The sequence below is a fragment of the Corythoichthys intestinalis genome, chromosome 8, assembly GCF_030265065.1.
Source record: "Corythoichthys intestinalis isolate RoL2023-P3 chromosome 8, ASM3026506v1, whole genome shotgun sequence".
Classification (NCBI taxonomy): domain Eukaryota; kingdom Metazoa; phylum Chordata; class Actinopteri; order Syngnathiformes; family Syngnathidae; genus Corythoichthys; species Corythoichthys intestinalis.
In genome coordinates this window covers 22592975-22614408 of record NC_080402.1, presented here as the reverse complement: position 1 = coordinate 22614408, position 21434 = coordinate 22592975, and the positions used below count along the sequence as shown (strand labels likewise).

The window sequence follows — 21434 nt, the reverse complement described above, 5'->3', positions numbered from 1 at the left end:
AAAATTAAAATGAAATGTTGGTTTTGTTCCTAGGGGGCGCTACACACATTGACGCTTTTTTTGTTTTGTTTTTTACATTTTATCAAAGTTTTCACCAGTGTTCACCAGGCTGTTGAGTTTGGTGAGTTTTGAAGCATTCTGAGGGGGTCAAAGTAGGGCTAAAAATGTTGGCGGGACAAAGAATGGCTGCTAGGGGCCGCTACTTATTGTATGTGGAACTTGTCTCTACACCACAGGTGCCAAACCGGTTCCAGAAAGGGCCTAGTGGGTGTAGGTTTGCTTTCCAACCAATGAAGAAGACACCTTTTCACCAATTAGATCTTTTAATGTGTAATCAGTTAAACTTCGTCAGGAGCTGCTTGTTTCAGCAGGAAGTTCATTGGTTAAACTCACTGCCCGTTATCGGTTAGAACAAAATCCAACACCCACTAGGCCCTTTGCGGAATCGGTTTGACACCACTGCTTTACACGGTATCAAAGATTGCACCTGTCTTGACCTGCCTGCCGATTTTGGTGCATTTGAAGAATTCTTAGGAGGTCAAATTGAGCTCAAAGGGGCTGCGGAACAAAGAATATAGTAATAATAAAATCGATGAACTACAATAAGTTACCTAAAGAAAACATTGTCAGCTGCATGTCCATACTGTTCAGTTATGGATGTGTTCTAAGTCAAAATCAAATCAACTTTTATTTGTTTAGACCAAATCACAACAACAATTATCCCAAAGAGGAAACAAAACATGTTTTAAGGTGCAGTAGCCCTATGCTGGATTTCGACCTACTTGAGCATTGTAGCTATTTTTTTTTTTTTTTTTTTAATTCATTTTCAAGCAACGTAAACCGACAGTAAGAGCTGCTCCACTAGCTTTTATTTTGTTACTTCCGGTCTCCAGTCATGTGAAATTGCGTATTAAGCTAAATATTTATTTCTGAACGTTACCTGATTTAACATTTAGGATATAGGATATGAATTTAAGATTTAAATTAAATATTTAGTTCTGGATTTAAAGAATCAGGTCCAAAACTTATTTAAAAATAAATATTTAAGTTGCTAAATAATGTTGTAAATGTGCAAAAAAAAAAAAGTGACTAAAAATTTCACACCATTTTAAACATTGTGTGGCGCTAGATGTGAGGAAATGTAATTTTCCGCATGTGCTGCTTTACAACGGCGCCCCATCATATGCTCTTGCTGCACTTTCAACGAACGGGATACTTCTGTACGCAAACAAGCATTTAACGTTACAATAGAGGGCGCTGTGGAATAGGAACACAAAGAATAACAAGGTCAACAAGCAATTCCGGGTTACAAGTGGTCGACGAATTTAAATGTCATGGCGGTGCTTGTCACTATTTGTATGACTTAAAAATATATTTACATTGAAAAAAAGTTTGGGATAATCTTTCTTCCTGACAATGCTAACAGTCATTAGATAAACTTTTTACCTTTACTACTTTCACGAGCGTTTTAAATAGATTTTTTGTGTAACTGGTCGGATTATGTTCCGCTATAGGAGCAATAACGTTGACAAATTTGGCATTTGACCAGCTTGTTGCTCACCATGTGCAGCCACTTTGTAAAAAGCGTCACGCTAAGGTGTGCCTTTAGATGTTCCTCACTTATATGGCATCAGACAAGAGGACGCTGCGCTCCTGCAACCAACTTGGATCAGGGCAGGACATTGTTGCAACTCTTCGTGGACAGACATTTTATCTCACCTGGACATTCTAATGTAGAACTCTTTAATCGTGGGGTTATTTGCAGTTACGGGCCACTGGGCACCGAGCTCAGGGAGAATGTACTGCACCAATGGTGGCGTTCGATAACTGGATCAAGAGAGCAGGTGTTTGGGATAAACACGCCAAGCAGCAGGAACGTGAGTGCGGATGCAGCAGGGGAGCGGTGGGGTCACCCGAGGGTCTTACAACCTGAAGATTTCCAGGAAAATTTGAAGGACACGGAGTTGAGTGGAGAGCAGCTTGCCCACAATGTCCACATGTTTCTGCAGAGAGCACCTCTGTTCAGAACCAACCTCATTCAAGGTAGTTCTCCAATTTTAATGTTACTTTTGTTTATACATTGCATATGAAAAACATTGTGAGTCCTATCCTGATTATTTTCTAAGGAGCTTTAGAGCAGTTCGTCCCCTTGTTTGAGTTGGTGAACAGGAAGCTCCCATTTGGTATAGCTGAGACAGGAAGATGTTTCCAACACTCAAAGGATGGCTCTGGCTGGTGAGACTTTGATTCTCAAACATCTTGTTTTTATACCTTTTGAGTGCCACACTAAACACATCACATTTTCAAAGTCTTACCATGGTTTACTCTGGAAATTGAACAGTTCCATGAAAACTATAACAACAGATGATTGGTAGAGGTAATCATCCTTAACCATAATGAGATTTTTTTTTTTTTGTCAGCCCAGATGAAACCACACAGGCCTCGCTTGTCTGGTTCTGCTCTCCTCGAACCTCTTCACAGTGGTTGGACCACTGGGTTCGACAGCGGCTCAGATGGTGGAGAAAGGTAAGTTCTAAAACTGGTCATAGTGACCAAATTTTAGTGACATTTTCTTTGTCTGCTGACTCTAATGCATTTTTGGCGGCCAGTTCTCCCTCGCTCCATCAGACTTCAGTAGCAGTGATCTCCCTCAAGAAGAACTTGAGGGGCCAGTGTCACGTGGTGTGCAGATCTTCTACAAGTTCCCGTGGGGTCAGGAACCTTTGGAGTTTGTGAGCAGCCGAGGAGATGGAGAACTGTTACAGATGCACAGAGGGGCTCGTTCCAAACTCCAGGTCAGTCATCAACAATCCTTCCACACGTACAACAGATGTTTTGTTATAACCATACTTGCGTTCATTGTTTGTCCTGTAGAGCCGAGACGGGCGCAAGTCAATTCCTCACGTACTTTCAATAACTGGGAACATCGATCGTGGTTTGTTGGCCTTTCTGTCCAACTCGCTGCAGCTGCACAAGAGAGAAGACGCCAAACAGAATCTCCAGCAGAGAAAGGTAATGTTATTTTTAGAAAGTGTCATTATGTTTAGGAGACTTGAAATATTTTTTCGTATCTCATTTCTGGAGTTGTCAGGCTGATAAAAGCATTTTAAAATGATATCGGAAAATATCGACATCGGTTTGTCATTATCGGTTTTGGGCCAATATGCATGTTGGCTTCAAAGTGAATGTAGATGCCGTTGTCCTTTGTACAAGGGCTGGTCACAGCTTAGCAAAACAGTTATGCTTATTGACCATTAGATATCTTCAAACTAAGATGCTTGGGATGCGTTATGTAAGCATTATCATTGTTGAAGCATCCAGTCAGGCAACACAACACAATTAGCTGTAAAATGTCCACGACTGCATGTAGGTATTGGTTTGATATCGTTATCGGATTTTTGGAGTTGGACAATATCGGGGTATCGGTTAAAAAATCATTATCGGACAACTGTACTTATTTAATCATGTCTCTTATTCCAGGTTCTGAAATTGCATCCGTTGTTGGCTCCAGTCAAAGTGGCAATAGGTATTGGCAGGGGAGCCACCATGGAGCTGAGGCAGGTCAGATAAAAAACATGAGATTCATAACTTAACACTTTTTGAGAGATGTATGTCACATAATGTTCACTGAATTTACGGGCTTTAGGTTTGTGAAGGCCTGCTGCAGGAGTTAAAGGAGGCCAAAATCTCCGCTTGGCCCGGATATCTTGAAACATCACCCACCCCAATGGAGCAGCTCAACTCTAAGTAAGCAGGCTTTCTGGTAGAATTTCTTTATGAATCTAAAATGTACTTAATGGTTTATCTGAAAATTTTACCCAAAAGCTGAGGTACACATTTTTTTGAGTACAAAATAGTTTTTATTGAGTATGCTTCATGCACCATCCGTAGGTATGATGAAATGGGCGTGCTTTTCACTGTGGTGATCAGTGAAAACACGCTGGAGAGCGGCCTTGTCCAGTTGCGCAGCCGAGACACCACCATCAAGGAGACCATGCATATCTCGGAACTCAGCAACTTCCTCTGCAGATATATTTCTGCTGCAGACAACATGTAAATGATCTGTTTGCTGATTTCATGTTATACTTGAAAAAGCCTTCATTTTCGTGTCATTGTAGCTTCCAAAACCATTGCTTACAATTTGCCAGAGCAGTATTTTATATGGTCAAGATTCCAATAAATACAATATCGCAACAGCAAGCAGGTTTTTGATCTTTTTTATTTAAAGCCATTCTGAACATTCAGTTGAAACCTTGTCTCACATTTAGCACATGGGCTTGCAGGACAACATTGCCAACAAGCGTTTTCGAGTTTACAAAAAGGCGTGTAATTAACTGATTTCAAAATTATTGTTTTGTTTCACTGTAGAAGCGTTTTCCATCAAATTGCAATATTAAATAGAATCATAACATAAATATTACACATGCTTAGATTAGTGCATTGGACAGTGTATTGTATGGGCAGATTTGGGTTACATACAGATCTCCATTGTGGGAATGAAATCCCCCATTAACCAGTCCTTCTCAAATAGTGCCCCCCCCCCCCCCCCCCAGGTGGGCGTAAACCGATGTGCGCAGTATTTGTGAACTGAACAACAGCACACAGCAAAAAAGCAAAAGATAAGCAGCGCTAAAACAAGGAAATATGACGAAACTTATGTACTTTTAAAACAGCGGGAGACAAGGAAAGACCAGTATGTATACTGTGTCTTAAAATGTTGGCAACGGACAGCATGAAGGCACATTAATTAAGATGTCACTTAAAGAAATTAGATAACAATCACATTGATAAGCCGCATTTTTTTTTTTTTTTTTAATCAGTGAAAACATGCCAAATATTGCCAATAATCGTCCTGCTTTGTGACTGTTGCATCAGTGAACCAGTGAGCACTGTTAGCATCATATAGGTGGCATACCAAGTAAAACTCAGTGCAAGATAACCCCACACCATAGCAAAGGATCTGATATTGCCTGCAGCACAAAATAATACTGTCATTTTTGTTGGATGAATTTTTGTTCGGCATATTGTACCCTGAGTTAATTTTCCAAATAAATTTGAATTTATTATTTATTGTCTTTATTTTTTTGTATCAAACGGTCAAAAAAGGTAACTTGAGTGTACGTTTACAGTTTGGATGTGACTTTTATTTTATTTTATTTTTTTTAATTCGGGTGAATTGATGTGCTTTAAGTATTTTCTGTTACCAACAAAACAATGTTAATAAAGCAGTGTTAAAAAGTTACTTTATTGTAAGCTGATCTATATTACTTTTTTCTTTAAGGTTAACAAGGACACAATGTTATGCAAAGGTGTACTTATCATAATTTTACAGACAAATGATACTATTTACAGTGGTGGCAGAGAGATGGGGGGGGGGGGCGCGAAACGTTTACGTCATCCTCCCGGGGGCAACAAAAAATGAAGCACTGCAATGAACCAATCCCATTCATTTGATAACAAATACCATATGCAAGAGATTTCATTTCATTTGGTTACTGTTGAAGTTATAATAATAGTCTGCTTTTAATTTAAAATACTGTATAATAAATTATAATATAAATTTCATTTGCAAGCTTTAATTTTCGTACTCTTTACAATGACACTAAAGGCTTCATTTTATTTTATTTTGCCGCACTGTATGAGCCTACACCGCACGTTAGTACAAACAAGGCAGCGGGCCGCAGACTTTCGTTCTTTCTCGCGAGATTTTCCCAGACACCATTTGCCCCTCCCCGCAGCGCTATTGGTCCATTGAGTCGTTGCGCGTGCCTGTACTACTCTATTCCGTGGCTACGCTGATTTTAGCTAGCGTTTGGAAATGGCCACACTCAAGCAAAACGAAGCAAAAGATTCTTCCTTGCAGGAAAATTCACCAGGCGGGGGAATTGGACTTGAAAGTATCTTTTCCCTGCGTTGTCTGTGTAGCGCGTGTCTCAGGTGGTTTTCCAAGCTCCCGAGCTAACATTAGCATATTAGCTTCGTGAGTCGGAGGCTAGCTTAGGCTACGTGTCACACTGGAGCAGGCTGTCAATGGCAATTATTTTAAACTTATTTTTCAAGCTTGCTTTATAGTTACTGAGAACGACTTATCTATCAGAAAAAAATGTGCGCGTGTTGTTCGTATTGTCTAGTTCACTCTTATTGTGTTATATGGAGAAACCAAACGATGCTCTCATATTGTCGTAATGTTGAGTGCACGTGACATTTTTAAAATGAATTAAATACTCATGTTTGTGTGTGTGAAAAGATATGGTTCCTTAACTTTGAATCAGTCTTGCAAATCATAAAAGAGTCCCAGCAGCTGCATGGTCTCAGACATGGAGACTACCAAAGATACAGGTAGGTGCAGGCTCTTTCTAGAGCAGGGGTGTCCAAACTTTTTGCAAAGGGGGCCAGAATCGGTGTGGTAAAAATGTGGGGGGCCGATCTTGGCTGACATCCTTTACATAGAACAATACATTTATGCAAATTTTAGCAAGCCATTCTGTGTGTCACATTTGCTTTATTGTTTTTAATTAATAATTTCCACAAAATCTTGCAACTAACGTTTGTGGCGTTCTCTTTCATCTCTTGAGCTCTTGCGAAACACTGCTGCTGTAAAATTAAACTCGCTTTAAGTTGCTTCAATTTCTCGCTACGTATCTTCCCTGTAATCTTGTCGTACATGTCAGCGTGTCTGGTTTAGTAATATCGCCTCACATCGAACTCTTTGAAAACAGCGACTGTCTCTTTGCAAATGAGGCAGACACAGTTTTTGCGTATTTTAGTGAAGAAATAGTCCAATTTCCACCTATCCTTGAGGCGTCGGCTGTCACAGTCAACTTTCTTTTTTTTTGTTGTTGTTGATTGTCGCCATTTTAGAAGATTGGGAGTAAAGGGTCACGCGGGTTAATGTTGCTTAGAGTGCTGCTGCCTTTTAGTGGGTAAATGAAGAGCAGCATTTAGTGTGTAAGCTACTTCATATGCTGGTAGCAGTACTGCTGACCAATTTATTAGGTCTGTGTGTGGGCCAGACATTATTGATTTTATGACACAGGTTGGGGGCCGGATGAAATTTGATCACGGGCCGCCTTTGGCCCACGGGCCGCACTTTGGACATGTCTGTTCTAGAGTATCTGGAATTATTCCAATTTGAAGATACGCCATTTTCTGCCTTTGACGGTGATAGACGTTCAATCTATTATAATTGGAAGGGCTTCCATTGATTATTCGCTGTTAGCTCTCCCAATTAAAATGGTTCGGACATCGGACATCTGTTGCTGTCAGTGGTAGTGAATATTAAATGAGATAGTGTGGATCCTGTCATAAAGCTATCGTTGACCTGAACTTTTGCAGGGGCTACTGTTCTCGTAGACTGCGTCGTCTACGCAAGACTCTTGGATTCAAGATGGGCAACCGGCACAAGTTCGTTGGAAAGAAAATAACTGCTGAAATGCTTTCAGACAACAGGTAATTAGTCATAACGTTTCCATTCAGCGATGAGTATTTATTTCATCTACTCGTCATGACATCTTTGGGATTGACGGATAATTAAAGATACATTTGGGAGAATTGTTTTTTTTAAAAAATGAAATGACACTATTTGTGTGGAATGACTATGCAGTTTGTTCTACCATTTTAGGTACTTGCTACTGGTTTTGATGGAAGCGGAGCGTGCATGGAGTTATGCCATGCAATTGAAGCAGGAGGCCAACACGGAGCCACGTAAGCGTTTCCACCTGCTGGCCCGGCTCCGTAAAGCCGCCAAGCACAGTGAAAAGCTGGAGAAGCTGTGTGAGAGCCCATCGGTTGATGCCAAGACTAAACTGGAAGCACAGGTACAGTACAAGCCATTCAGGAATAGGCCGTAGGCAGAAGATAATTCACAGATGCTACAATGTTTGAATTCTCAGCTGTATTTCCACCATCTAAAAGAACAAAATTGTTAAACTCACAGTGCTAAGGAAAATGATAGCAGTGCAGAATATTGAGAAAAATGATCATCACAATTATTTTTCATCATCAATGGAGTGGGGTAAATGGAGCAATTACAGTGGTCTACAAAATTTTACCCAGAAATAACATTTCCATTTCAGTTAATACCCATTTTCGCTTAAGCTGCTTGGATTTTAACATTTCGGTCAGATACTGTAGCTCAAAAACTTTTGCCAAATAACAATTTTGACCTGATTTTTCTTTTTTAGTGACCCAAAGTGTCACTACTTTTATCAAGAAAGCATTTTGCATGTAGAAAAGTGTTTTCCACCATGCCAGGAACAACATCAGTATTTTTTTTTACATTACATTTAATGCGTTGCAGGATAAATTTAAGGGATAGAAAACAAAGGCTTGCCAAGATTTCACTTTCAAAATAAAATTCCTGAGCGTTTCTTCAAACTTTGCAGAATGGCACTTTCATTAAAAAAAAAACCTCAGCTTATCCTCAAAAGGTATTAAAAAAAAAGATTATATTAGTACAACAAAAGAACGATTGGCTAATTTGCACAGCAAAAGTTTGAGAGCTTGAATACTATAAAATCCTAACGTTTTTTTTTTAACAATACTCTCAAAAAAAAATCATTCAAACACATAATCACACAAAAAAACGGCGAAATATACCTATAAACTAAATTACGAGTGCATTTAGAAAAAACATTAGCTTAAACAAAAACTTACTGTATGTTGGTCTTAACAGGGAGAAGCTGGGTTCAGCCATGTTAAATGAGTTATGCAATATTCACTGTTGCCACTAGAAGGCAGTGTATCCTGCAAATCATTAAACTATCAAACACTTTCAAAACTGACCATTACAATGCCAGTCTAATTCAACGAATACTCGAAGCAGCAAAATTTGACTCAAAGCTTTTTTCTAATCGAATTACTTGAGTTAATCGACATCCTATATTGTCAAGAGTCACTGAAGTTGAAAACTTGCAGGCCTACACCGCATACCTGACTGGGATGGTAGAGTTTGAACTGCAGGAGTGGAAGCGTGCCATGGAGGCCTTCAACAAGTGCAAGTGAGGCCTTCTTCACATTTCTTTCCTTGCAGCATTCAAATCACTTTATATGTGCATTTTATGATTAAGAAAGTTAATGAATGGTAATTTTGTTTTTCAATTTAAGGACCATCTATGAGAAGCTGGCGAGTGCATTCACTGAGGAACTGGAAGTGCTGTATCGCCAGCGTGTGGATGAGATATCGCCTAACATTCGATACTGTGCTTACAATATAGGTACAAATGTTACTTAATGGTGCAGATAACCATTAGATTTACTTTTAAAACTATAATCCTTGCAGCTCTTATTTTCCCCCCACTCACTCACGTTTTTACCGTCTAAAAGGTGACCAGAATGCCATCAATGACTTGATGCAGATGAGACTTACAGGAGGAGGTGGAGGCATGATGGCGGAGAAGCTAGAAGTGAGAACATTAATGTTGCTCCCAATGAAAGAGTCGTTGCTTCCAAATTTACCATCGTTCATTTTTGCTCGATCAACAGAGCCTCATCACTCAGGCAAGAACCAAGCAGGCAGCTACCATGAGTGAAGTGGAGTGGCGTGGAAGGAGTGTGCCTGTTAAGATTGACAAGGCCCGCATCTTTCTGTTGGGTCTCGCTGACAATGAGGCTGCCATTGCTCAGGTCGGTACCACGTCGTTTTATGATAGTCTAAAACCGTGGTCTCCAAACTATCCCACATAGGGCCGCAGCGGGTGCAGGATTTCACTCCAACAAAGCAAGACCACACTTTTTCACCAATATGGTGTTTTATAAGTGTAATCAGTTGATTGCAGTCAGTTGCTGCTTGTTTTAGTAGAAACCACAATGGTTAAAAGGTCTGTGCTTGATCGCTATGAACAAAATCCAGGACCCACAGTGGCCCTCGAGGACCGGTTTGGAGAACCCTGGTCTAAAACTTTTTTTCCCACCATTTACAACCTCTATCGTTCCCTTGAAAATGTTCAAAATACGCCAACATGGACATTTGAACATGATTTTTTTTTTAACATCTGTGAGGAAATGCTTTTGGTGTGAACATACACACCTGCATTTGGGTTATTTGAATAAGTAACTTAATTTGTCAATAAAACCTGAAAGTTAACCAGAATTGGTTCCACTGGCAGTTATATCACTTTTTAGTCTTTGCGTGATCCTCACCTGTGTAAAAGGTGTTGCAGTTTCCTTAAAGCGCATAGGGTGGCATCGTTCTCCTTCCTGTCTCCCTCGGGCTTTCACAGCCACCTCCAGTCATTCCTGTGGGTTTTGTCATGCACATTTTGCAGGCACTCCCATCACACCCTCTGGCATCCAGCCCCATTTTTTGTACAACTACATTCTGTGCATATTAGTACACAGAGAAGTGCATGACTGCACCCAGTTCGTCTATGTGTACACACAATGGTATTGTCGTTTACCAAGAACAGACTCCAGATCACACCACAAATTAAGGCTATACGATGTTACGATATGCATTGCCAATACAACAGTAAAGTTAATATTAACATAACTCCTAACTAGCATCATAATCGTTATTTTAAATCCACACGCCGTATTCGCTTCTGTTGTGATTCAGAGCTCCTGTATATCATTTTACCTCGAGATGTCACTGTTTTTATCTTGGGGTGTCATAACAGTTTTACACGAGGAGGGTTGTGCTATGCATTGGTCGAACAACACTTACTGGACACTTGAAAAGGCTGTTGAGCTCCTATATTTGGAACCGGATCGTTGAGGTTATCTGAGTTTTGTTTATTAAAGCAATAACGATAACTTTTCAACCTTTATGAAATATTTTCATAACATTTGTGATCATATGTTGACTGACAACTCGTTGAATGACACCTCTTTGAAATCTTGAAGGGGGCTGTATCGCTTTCACCGACACTACATTGAGGAGGGTGGCAGGAACGACGTAAAAAAACACTACAATTCTGCTGTTTTTTGCGCGAATGCTGCAAAGATGGCAGAGCAAAAAAGAACAAAAGGTTTTGTCTGAGGAGGGAAAAAAAAGAGAGTTTACGAGGATTTATAGAATAAACATTGGCCTGTCTTTCACTCGCTGATGTGACTCCATGCACCATGGAGCTATTGGCTGGTGTCGCGTTCAAGAACTGCTCGGATTTCTAGCCATTAGCCACCTTGCTGTCCTTGACAATGTGTTGGAATAAAACACAGGGGGAGGATTGATGGTCGTCACATATGGAGAAAATGGAAAGGACACTTTCGTGTATATCAACACTTGACGAGTCTAATCAAATGATGTACAGTAGACGTTCTGGGTTCCACGTTGTCGCGGAGAGCAAGGTGGCTGATGGCTAGAAATCTGAGCAGTTTTTGAACACAACACAAGCAATTCCTTGTTCATCTGCACACAAAAGAACTTTCTACCTACTCCTTTCTTCCTACTGCAACTCTGCCCGACAATGTAAAAAAAAAAAATTTTTTTTAATGCGATATTGGATAATTTCTTGCGGCACACCTGACGATTTCTCTTGTGGCGGCACACCAGTGGAAAAAAACTGGTTAAATCCATCTGCAGGCAACCAGGAGATTGTTTTTTGAATCATTAATGATTTTATGACACTGTTCGGGTGTGCACTTGTCTTCATGGGAAACGCAGTCTTCCTTAAGGCAAAAAACTACCGCTTATGTCCACCAGTGTCGCTAAAGTTGACCAAACTGGAAAGTTGCAAAAGGTTGCTTTAAGATGTTTTATCACAGTGGTCAGTGACTTCATTAAAGTTAGCGTCGTTTGCTAAGTAGCACACTTGAAGTCATGTAAATTTGGTTTTGCAACACACCTACTTATATCATGAGCCTGGGTGTACCTCCTGCAGTGTAAAGCTACAGTGCTTTGAAATGTCTGCCTCCGCTCATCAGTCTTTAGTATGCTTGCAGCCCTTCAGCTCAACCACAAAGAATGTAAAACAGGTAGAGCCGGTTGTACTGGGCGTAGCCTAGGTGTTGGTACGCAAGTACGGGACTTTAAATACCATCATCACCCCTGAGGTGCACTTCTCATCGATCCCACCACAGTTATGCTTTGAAAGATTCATTCACTCATTCCAAAAGTGTGGTTCAAATTGGCACATCAAACTTAAATATGATAGTGCATTTGTTGACTACTCTTCAGAATGCATTGATTGGTGTCTTTTTGTTTTATTACTTGAACATATACTTAATTTAAGGGTAAATACTTGGTTGTAAAATCACACACAATGGTTTCATTGACGACTTGCACCGTACAACTTTCGAGTAAGTTGAGTGCTGGAATGAATCAGTAGCCTGTTGGGCTGCATACTTCTTCCTCCTCGTTATCCAGCTCATCACTTCAGCACCCGCCATACATTCCTGCTTCAAGTCTCACTTCTAAACATCTAAGATGCCTTGGTGTGGTTGTGTGATTGACTTATATGAGTTTGCATCTTTAATCATGCATAGTGAATGCAAGTGTTTCATGTGTTCAGCAACACGCCAGCGTTCCAACTGTCGGAATATTCACCATTCATATTCCAGCTCTGCATAAGCACATTTGTTGCTCTCACAACATAATAAAAATGTACATTAAAAAAAAAAAAGATTTATGTATTTTTTTGATGCCACAATCTACCCATACTAGCACTGCAATCGACTGGTAGAAGGCGATCGACGTAATGAGCACCCTGGCTTTATAGGCAACTTGTTGACTGCCATTTACGGACAAGACGTCCAGTCCAGTTTGACTGTTGGAGTCTGGCAGCAAACATTCACTGCCAGTCTCGCCCAGTCAAAATCGATTCGACGTCTAGCACCGTCAGTAGCACTCAAACTTGAGCAATCTCTGACAGTCCTCCCAGTTTACATAAATTGGATGTCTATTGTTGTCAGTGACAATGAGAAAATGCTATGAATCCCTCTCCCCCCAAAAAAAACACTTGAACGGGGGCCCTAACAAGAGTGTATTGTTTTTATTAATTAGCATTTTTTACATCAACCTTTTAATTTATTTCTTTAAAAAAAAATATATATAAAAAATATATATACTGTACCTTAATTATAACTGAGACCTGGCGTCCACATATATGTACATAACATTTTGATTAACCTATACCAAATGTGAATATTGTGGCATACATGACCCAAAAAGTGATGTCCACGCATGTGGAAGACGGGTCTGAATAGTTTTAGTATTAGTAATAGTAATTTTTATCCCCACAACAGTCACCTACGCAATGAAGGATGAAAATCTACACCAAATGTTGTCATTTTTCACTATCAAAGTGTACAAAGCTGTGTAAACCTTTCCAGTAAGCCTTTTGTGGATTTGTCCACATACTAGACCAGATAAATGCCCATCCGTCTCCTCGCTGTTAAACGTCATTCCAAAAAAAACTTATCTTAAATCTTGACTAACTGTGGAAGCATGGCATGTTTTGGCACTGGATTTGGTTTTTACTGCAATCTAATATGTTGCCTCTCTTGAGAAGGCAGCTAATGAAGATACCAAAGAGCATTTGTATGAGACTCTGCTGGCCGAGTGCCGCGACACCATCCAAGCGGTGCGAGAAGAGCTCAAGACCGAGGGGGTAAGATGATGCCACCTTGAAATTGGCTTTTTTACATTCCGTTTTAAAGTCTGTCTTTTAATTGATATTTTTCATATTTGATTATTGCTTGCATTAACAGAAGCAGCGAGAGAGGGGCTCTGATGCAGAGAATTGCAAAGTGTCCAACATGCAGTTCCTGCACAGGTAATTTTTCATTTATTTTTGTCTTCACTGTTTCATCACTATACACAACCACTGTTTTAATAACATTGTATTTATTATATTATGATTTTGATATCCGTCACATGGAATAATATACCGTAATTTCCCGAATATAAGGCGCACCCTTGTATGATGCGCACCCCAAATTTACTCGTAAAATCTAGGGGAAATTATTGTACCCGTTTATAACGCGCACCCTAATTTTAGCACCAATAAATAGAAGAATACAAGAAAACAGAGCTCGTGTACAGATACAGAAATGTCATTTTACTGACTGGTGAAACACAGCACAAGCATAGCATATTGCTATTTACGGTAATAATATGATTTGACAACTTCTCCAACTTACCAGAATCTAGGAGAAAACAAAACAGATGTGACTTTTCTTTTAAAGGCTGCTGTATAACTTGCTCGTTTCATCATGATGAATAAATGTTTCTTCCATGGATTGATACGGTAAAATGAAAGTGAGAACGTAAATCGGAAATCCCAGAGAGCTCATCGCTGTCGACACGACAGTAACAATAGGAACTATTGTTATTTGGGTTTGAGTTTCCCGAGGGACAGATATAGTTGACTGATACACACAGGAAGTCTGTGTTGTTACGTTTGTTATGGTCCGACTTGCGGAGCTGCAATAAACGTTGACTCAAATGAGTTCAAGAAACTAATTCTGTGCTTTATGAAGAGTGAAAAAAAGCAGAATTTAACACAGACAAAATCATTCGGCCGATCACAGTGAATTATTACCGAAACAAAATGGTGACGTCACGTACTGTAATGGTCGGCAATGCATCGTTTATATATATATATATATATATTTCTGTCTCCATCCATGTACGCGTTTATAATGCGCACCATGATTTTACAAGTTGATTTTTGGGGGAAAGAGTGCGCGTTACATTCGGGAAATTACGGTACATGGGTGGCTTCTTTTTAATTCAACCAATTAGAATGCAAGTTCTTTACTTTTTGGATCAGCAACCTAAAAGTATGATGTCAGTTGCCACAAGAATAGAAATCTATAGCCTTTTACAGGTCTATGACTATTTTTTGATTATTTAAAAAAAAAAAAAAAAAATGCACCTAAGAGAGCAGACCGTCGTATAAGCAGCCAAATTCAATATACAATGTATATATACTATGTTCTATGTATATAATGATTTTGCATTTTAAAAATTTTGTCAATAAAATTGGGGGTTGGTGGTGCGTCCCCTCTTCCCATCCCTGAAGGCCGGTTGATGGGGACGCGGGTGGCTTGGGGGTTGGGGGAAATGCATCTAGCTGACGATAGCACCAACATATTCATAGTTAGTGTAGGCGTTCAATGTATTTCTTGTTGTTGTTTGTTTTTGTTTTCTTTTATTGTTTTTCTTTTCTTTTGTTCCCCCAAAACCCCTTGCGGCGTCAATGGCAGCAAATGAGTTAAATGAATGCCTTATCAAGGGTTAAGATGGTCTTTTTTTTCCAGCTACCTGAGTTACATCAAGCTTTGCACGTTGGTGAAGAGGAACGAGAGCATGGCGCACACGCTGCAGGCCAAGTTGAAGGAGCCTGAAGGGGATGAGAACCGGAGGGGGCCCCGACCACAGGACCTCATCCGCCTATATGACATCATTCTGCAGGCAAGAATCTGAAAATACCCACAATCACTGCATGTGCAGGGTTTCCCCTCAGGAAAAAGTGCATTGCCTGGTTTTTTGGGGAAAAAAATGTTGACAGGAATTTTAAAATTCAGACTATTATATGTTATAAGCCAGTTATTAACAATAGAGTCTTCCAAAAAGGCACAATCTTGTGATACATTTTAACAAACAAAAATACAATGCAATTCAGTGCAATGGCACAGAGCTGGCACAGGATTTTTCACATAGACCAAATGTATTACCAAACACTAGACTGTTTATTTTTTACACTTTCTTTTGTAGCACTGTTTTAGCATGTCGGCCCGCCAGGTTTATAAAGTAATGGGGGAAACTGCTTGTACCAACTTTCTGCTGTTCCTACAGAGTTTGGCTGAACTCTCTTCCCTGCAAGGCCTGGAGGACGACCACACCTTCCAGAAAGAGGTGTCCCTTAAAACACTGGCTTACAAAGCCTACAGGTAAGCTACTGTACATGTGTGACGAATACATCACATGCGTGTGAAAATTACAATTTGCGTTTCCTTTTTAGGTGTTTTTATATTGCCCAGTCTTATGTTCTGGTGAAAAAGTGGAGTGAGGCTCTCGTGCTCTATGAGAGGGTGCTCAAGTATGCCAAAGAGGTGCAGTCTAAGGCCAAGAGCATGAACAATAGCCTTAAGGTTAGGATAACCCTTTTTCAGCACTGCATGTGAATCAGGCTGTTATGTAGTGATGGTGTTGTATTAACATTATCTGTGGTATCGACAGGATCTCCCCGATGTTCAGGAGCTCATTGCAAAAGTCAATGCAGAAAAATATTCCCTTCAAGCAGCCGCCATTTTAGGTTAATTATTTTAAAAAGGCAAACATGTTTTTTTTTTTATTTTTTTTTTTTTTGCTTAGAGGAAAAAAGCCAACCATTAACTTGTTTGTTTCAGACACTGGTGAGACCGTTGACGTTGCCACTCCACAGCCTGTCAAAGACAACAGGGTGAGTGAAAATAGCTCAAAGGCCATACTCGGTCGTCAAAATTTTTCAAATAATTTGACTAGGGCTGCAGCTATCGATTATTTTAGTAGTCGATTAATCGATGAAGTAGTTAGTTCGAATAATTGAGTAAACGGATAAGGAACATAAGAAATTAAAATACCTGAGCTAAGCCTCAAACAGTATAATAAATAAATAAATGAGGATCTATGTACGACAAAAGAACAGTTGGCTAGGTTAGTCCGCTAGCTTAAATGCTATAATTTGCTAAGGTTTTTTTTTTTTTTTAAATTATTTATTTATTTATTTATTTTTATACAATGCTCTTAATGGTCCAGACACGTATTTCCACAAAAAAAAAAAATAACGGCCAAATATACCTATAAACTAAATTACGAATGCATTAGCTCAAACATAAACTTACCTTATGATGGTCTTAACAGGGAGCAGCTGGATTCAGCCACGTGAAATGAAGCAGACTAGAGGGCAGTGTATCCACCCAAGTCAATAAAACTTAATGCAAACACTTTCAAAAGAAACCATTACAACACCACTTTAACTAAAGGAATACTCAAAGCAGCAAAATTTAATTCGAATCTTTTTTTTCTAATCGAATACTCGAGTTAATCGATTAATTGTTGCAGCACTAATTTTGACGCTATTCCGTCACCAAAAGCTTGAAATAATAACGGCAACAGTTGTGGGTGTACATTGAGACATTTATTTTATTATTACACATAGATGAGTTGGGTTTTTGTGTGCTTCTGTCAGATACTCAGGTAAAACTAGCAGTGTAAAAATCTACCCAAAGTAAAAAGTCGCTTATTTGAAAGTTACTTAAATGTTAGCTGTGCTAATTAGCAACATTATGTCACTCATTAGCAGCCATAGCATTTGTTTCACCCAAAAAATAGTTCATCAATGGAGTTACTTCACATTTTATTAATGGGGAAAAATGGACTGATGCAAAGTGGAAAAGTGCACAACTTTATCTAATCCATCTAAGCATCTTTTTCAGGGATGTCCTTATTTATTTCAGCAAGACAATGCTAAGCCGAATTCTGCACGCCTTATATCTGGCTTGGTAGTAAAAGAGTGTGAGTAGTAGACTCCCCTGGAAAAATATATATGGGAGAGGGGGGGGTCCAAATGGCAACTTTTTCAACAGGGTAAAAGCGCTAGGACTCGTTTTACCTATCCGCCTATCCGGAGAAGGGTTTTCTACAAAGCGGTTTGTCGTCACATTAACGTTGTTCTCGTCACTCTTCAGCCTCTGTGCGACCGCTTGGAAACATTCCGCCTTGACCCGTCCCTTGTGGGGAAGCATCCCAATCTGGTCCACTTCCCGCCCGACTTTCAGCCCATCCCATGCAAGCCTCTGTTCTTTGATCTGGCTCTCAACCACGTGGCCTTCCCGGCCCTGGATGACAAGGTGGAGCAGAAAGTGAAGGGCGGTCTGACCGGCTACATCAAGGGCATCTTTGGATTCGGCAGCTAAAACACCAAGCAGAAAGGAGGTGTCACTTGTTAGAATCATCTTTCGTTGAATGGTTACTTACAGTGCCTCTGTGCGAGACAAGCTGATGAGTTTTGGAGAAAGGAATGCCCTATAGCCTTTATAGATAATCATGTCCCCAGTGAGTTATTTTCTTATAGTACACTTCATGAAGTACCCCTTGTCATTTTTCCAACATTTGACATGCTAGTGCAGCTCCAAAAAATAGAATATTGTGGAAAAAGTTCTATCCCCCCATTCATTCCAGAAGAGAAAAACTTTTCAATTATATGGTATAACATTGTTTGAACTATTTCAAGCTGTTTTTTTTTCTTTTTAATAAAGATAATATGGCTTACAGCTCATGGAAACACCAAATTTAGTGTCTCGAAACGCACACCCTAATCTGCTAAATATCTCAAAAAACCTGCAAGATTCCTGTAGCCTTTGAGCTGTTTCTCAGACAGTCATAAGTTTACGTAATCATAGACAAGGCTTCTGACTTGACAGATTTTGAGAAGACTGTAATCAACGCCCATCATATGAAGGGTAATCACAAAAGAAGTGTGTCTTCAAAGTACTGTAAGCACATTAACAGTTAATTGAGTGTAAGGAAAATGTGTGGTCCGGAGAGGTTCACAGGCAAATTAGTTTGTATTTTCTTTGAAAATCAGGGCCCTAATGTCTGGATGATGACTAAGGCTTGTGATATTTCACCTCTTGGTGTAACGAATCTATATAAAATAACAATTGACCAAAAAAAATGAACTTATTCCATTGTATTCTACATTTTTGAGACGTAACTGGCATGAACGGTTCAGGCTGTTGCATAACAGCCCGCTAGTTTAGGTGACCAGTGTGCTACAGTTACAAAGCACAAGGTGACAGTTGTTTCTCAGTACATAGTTGGTGCTCAATTCAAATACAACTACACCTCCTTTTTGAATTGAAACAAGTTTACAGAGTGGGGAAGAAAAAAAAAAAAACTTAATCCTAGTTAATTTACATTGTGACAATTTTTAGATTGATTTGCCAATCTTACTATGTGGGGAAAAAGATAATGGTCTAATTGTTTCAAATTGCTTCAGTGTTTCCAAATGGCTTACTTTTTACATTTATGCAAAAGTGAGTAAACCCCTCACATTTTGGAAGTATTTTAATGTATTTTTGTTTTCATGGCAATGCAGAAGATATTTACCTCTGCTACAGTGCACAAATATAGTCAGTGTGCATCATGTATCCCAGTGTAAATTTAATGTCCACTCAAAGTACCTCAGCAACCAATCATTGTCAAAACAACTGGTAGCTAGTAGTAGATGAGTGAAGGTGTTGAAGGACTTATATTAAGGGCCTTGTTTTGACTCTGAAAGTAGAAATACTTCTACGGTACTTCACAAGATGTCCTCTATATTACACAGTAGCATGTGACATTTCATCAGTAGCATCCCAGGAAAAGATTGAAAACAAATTACAAAATTCTGACAAGTCACATTTTGTTTTTAAATACATAATCTACCTGATGACCATGTTGGATAGTCTTAAATGTTTTATAATCACAATTTCAACACCATTAAGAACATCTTCAATGTCTGTGGAAATACTGTGCAAAAGCAAGCGCAAACTTGTAATTTTGACCTTTTTCACTGCACTTATTTTGACACATAGTTGTGATTTTTGCATAGTCCAATCAGTCACCTATGTGATGTTTGGCTTCCTGACAGTTTTTCCAACATCATTTTGACAGTAAAAGCTAAAGATAAGGAGAATTGTTGGGGGGAAAACTAAAGCTAATAAACATAAGGACAAACAAAAATGTTACGCTTGTATGAATCCTTGTTATTGTAGATTACTACAGCAACAAATATGAATAATGGCAAGTTGCATTTACTTTGCTTGAAGACGGGGTAATTTTATCTACCGGCTGATCTAATGTTTCCCGAAAAGTTCGCAAAGTACTGCGTTTACGCCGTCAGAGTTTTTCTGTTTTATCAGTGCTGAACAGTTCTATTTACAATACAGGGGATTCTTGTTTCTTCCTATACTTGTGAATTCCTAGTTGTAATTTAACCACGATTAAAGTACTGTATTTTTTGGACTATAAGTCACACCTGGGTATAAGTTGCACCAGCCAAAGAATGCACAATGAAGATGAAAAAAAACATGTCGTACTGGAGTATAACGGCTGTAATACACCAGGCGCGTCTGCGGTGCGTCATCGTTGCGGCCACGTCGACGCAGTGAAACCTGGCTGTTAAAGTTAAGCAGCGAGTACACACCAGTTGCAGAGCGGCTGCGTTTCAGGCGCATCCCAGAAGTGGTTTGACGCGTCGCACCCGAAACGAACGAGTTTATTATTTGTCGCAAGATGCAACCCTCCCGCATCAATTGAACTAGGTAGGATCGGGCAGACCGGAAGTCACTCGTGTAAAAAAATACAGTGGATACGTAAAATTTTCAAAGTAATATGGAATTGATTTGATCCATTTCTGTGTGGCGCTTCAACTAGAGAAAATAAAGCTTTTTAAAAACTTTCAAAAGATTAATTGAGGCATTTGTAAAAATGTTAAAATCTCTGTCATTGCAATTGTTTTTCTCTTTAGCACAGGACTTTTTTTTTCTTTCAGAAATAAAGCTGACTAACACGCGGGCTCTGAAAGGCAAATACTGTAGTTGTTGTACTGTTATCTTTAAATACCCGCTACTCTCGCGCGATCTTGCAATCCTCGCGTGAGCCGATCGAGCCGCTCCACAGAAATTGGGGGCAAATGTCAGAGGTGCGCTGACACGCCGCAGACACACCTAGTGTACGACCGGGGTAAGTCGTATTTTGGGGGGGAAGACATTTTTTAACTTATTAGAAACCAATAACAAACATAAGTCAAAGTAATGATAGTAAAATGGAGAACAACAGGCTAAATAGGCATGTTGTTTTTCAGATAATGATATCCTAAAAAACTGAACATAACAGGCTGTTGACGTTCAGAGAGGGGAAAAACATAGAGGTCAAACTTGTTTATAAGTGTCAGGCCCAACCAAACTGTGGGGAGGGGGTGACTTAGAATTCGGAAAATATGGTACATTTATTCGGATGAAAAACCTGTTACGGTGCCATCGTGTGCTGTGTGAAGATTCTGCCGTCACTGCACCAATTCAGTACCCTTGTAACCTCTACATGTCATATTTTGAGAACGTTAAAAGAGGACCGCCTGTATTTTCATTTTTCTTTTTTCATTGTAATAATTTGTCCAAATGAGTATTTGTTGGGAAGCAAAAGAAATGAACAGGATGATTTAAAGACATTTAAATTAAAATATATTTGCATCAATTGTATTCTCTAATTCTTTTAGAAGCACATTTGTGTTATTAGTAAGTGCATATGTAAATTTACATCAAAGCCATGTGCGTGTATGAAGTGTGTGGAATGCCTCGGCTGGGCGTGGATCTATGTAGATTTGTGTACATTTTCATAGCTAGTGTTAACCGCAAAGGCGTGTTGGTCGCTGGCTAACAAAATGTGGTCGGTCATGCATTTTTGTTTACATCATAGAAGACAAACTAGAGCTTCTTTTTGGAAGCATGTCAAACATTGGAATCTT

General features: G+C 39.4%; 2 protein-coding genes across 3 annotated transcripts; both read left to right on the top strand.

Annotated features, from left to right (window-relative positions):
- Positions 1 to 1285: 1285 nt before the first annotated feature.
- polg2 (polymerase (DNA directed), gamma 2, accessory subunit) lies at positions 1286 to 5161 on the top strand. Of its 2 annotated transcripts, none has more exons than XM_057843243.1 (8): positions 1286 to 2043; positions 2130 to 2235; positions 2421 to 2526; positions 2610 to 2795; positions 2875 to 3012; positions 3481 to 3561; positions 3647 to 3747; positions 3892 to 5161. In XM_057843243.1, exons 1-8 carry the CDS (start codon positions 1563 to 1565, stop codon positions 4055 to 4057), a joined length of 1365 nt encoding a protein of 454 aa, XP_057699226.1. In that variant the 5' UTR covers positions 1286 to 1562; the 3' UTR covers positions 4058 to 5161. The 2 variants fall into 2 exon arrangements, with proteins under 2 accessions (XP_057699226.1, XP_057699225.1); XM_057843242.1 differs by having other exon boundaries at positions 2127 to 2235; positions 3892 to 5160.
- Positions 5162 to 5754: 593 nt separating this feature from the next.
- On the top strand, positions 5755 to 21182 carry srp68 (signal recognition particle 68). The gene is made up of 16 exons (XM_057844603.1): positions 5755 to 5897; positions 6273 to 6339; positions 7336 to 7449; positions 7622 to 7817; positions 8917 to 8999; positions 9106 to 9215; positions 9325 to 9404; positions 9484 to 9624; positions 13449 to 13547; positions 13648 to 13712; positions 15202 to 15355; positions 15740 to 15834; positions 15906 to 16035; positions 16124 to 16199; positions 16294 to 16346; positions 17614 to 21182. The coding sequence occupies exons 1-16, from the start codon at positions 5819 to 5821 to the stop codon at positions 17839 to 17841; spliced, it is 1770 nt and encodes a 589-aa protein (XP_057700586.1). The 5' UTR covers positions 5755 to 5818; the 3' UTR covers positions 17842 to 21182.
- Positions 21183 to 21434: the final 252 nt, after the last annotated feature.

Coding starts and splice junctions, on each gene's coding strand:
- polg2 (XM_057843242.1), top strand. CDS start 1,563: ATGTGCAGCCACTTTGTAAAAAGCGTCACGCTAAGGTGTGCCTTTAGA. Junction 2,236..2,420: donor TCAAAGGATGGCTCTGGCTG/GTGAGACTTTGA, acceptor TTTTTTTGTCAG/CCCAGATGAAACCACACAGG. Junction 3,748..3,891: donor ATGGAGCAGCTCAACTCTAA/GTAAGCAGGCTT, acceptor CACCATCCGTAG/GTATGATGAAATGGGCGTGC.
- srp68 (XM_057844603.1), top strand. CDS start 5,819: ATGGCCACACTCAAGCAAAACGAAGCAAAAGATTCTTCCTTGCAGGAA. Junction 9,000..9,105: donor GAGGCCTTCAACAAGTGCAA/GTGAGGCCTTCT, acceptor TTTCAATTTAAG/GACCATCTATGAGAAGCTGG. Junction 9,216..9,324: donor ATACTGTGCTTACAATATAG/GTACAAATGTTA, acceptor ACCGTCTAAAAG/GTGACCAGAATGCCATCAAT.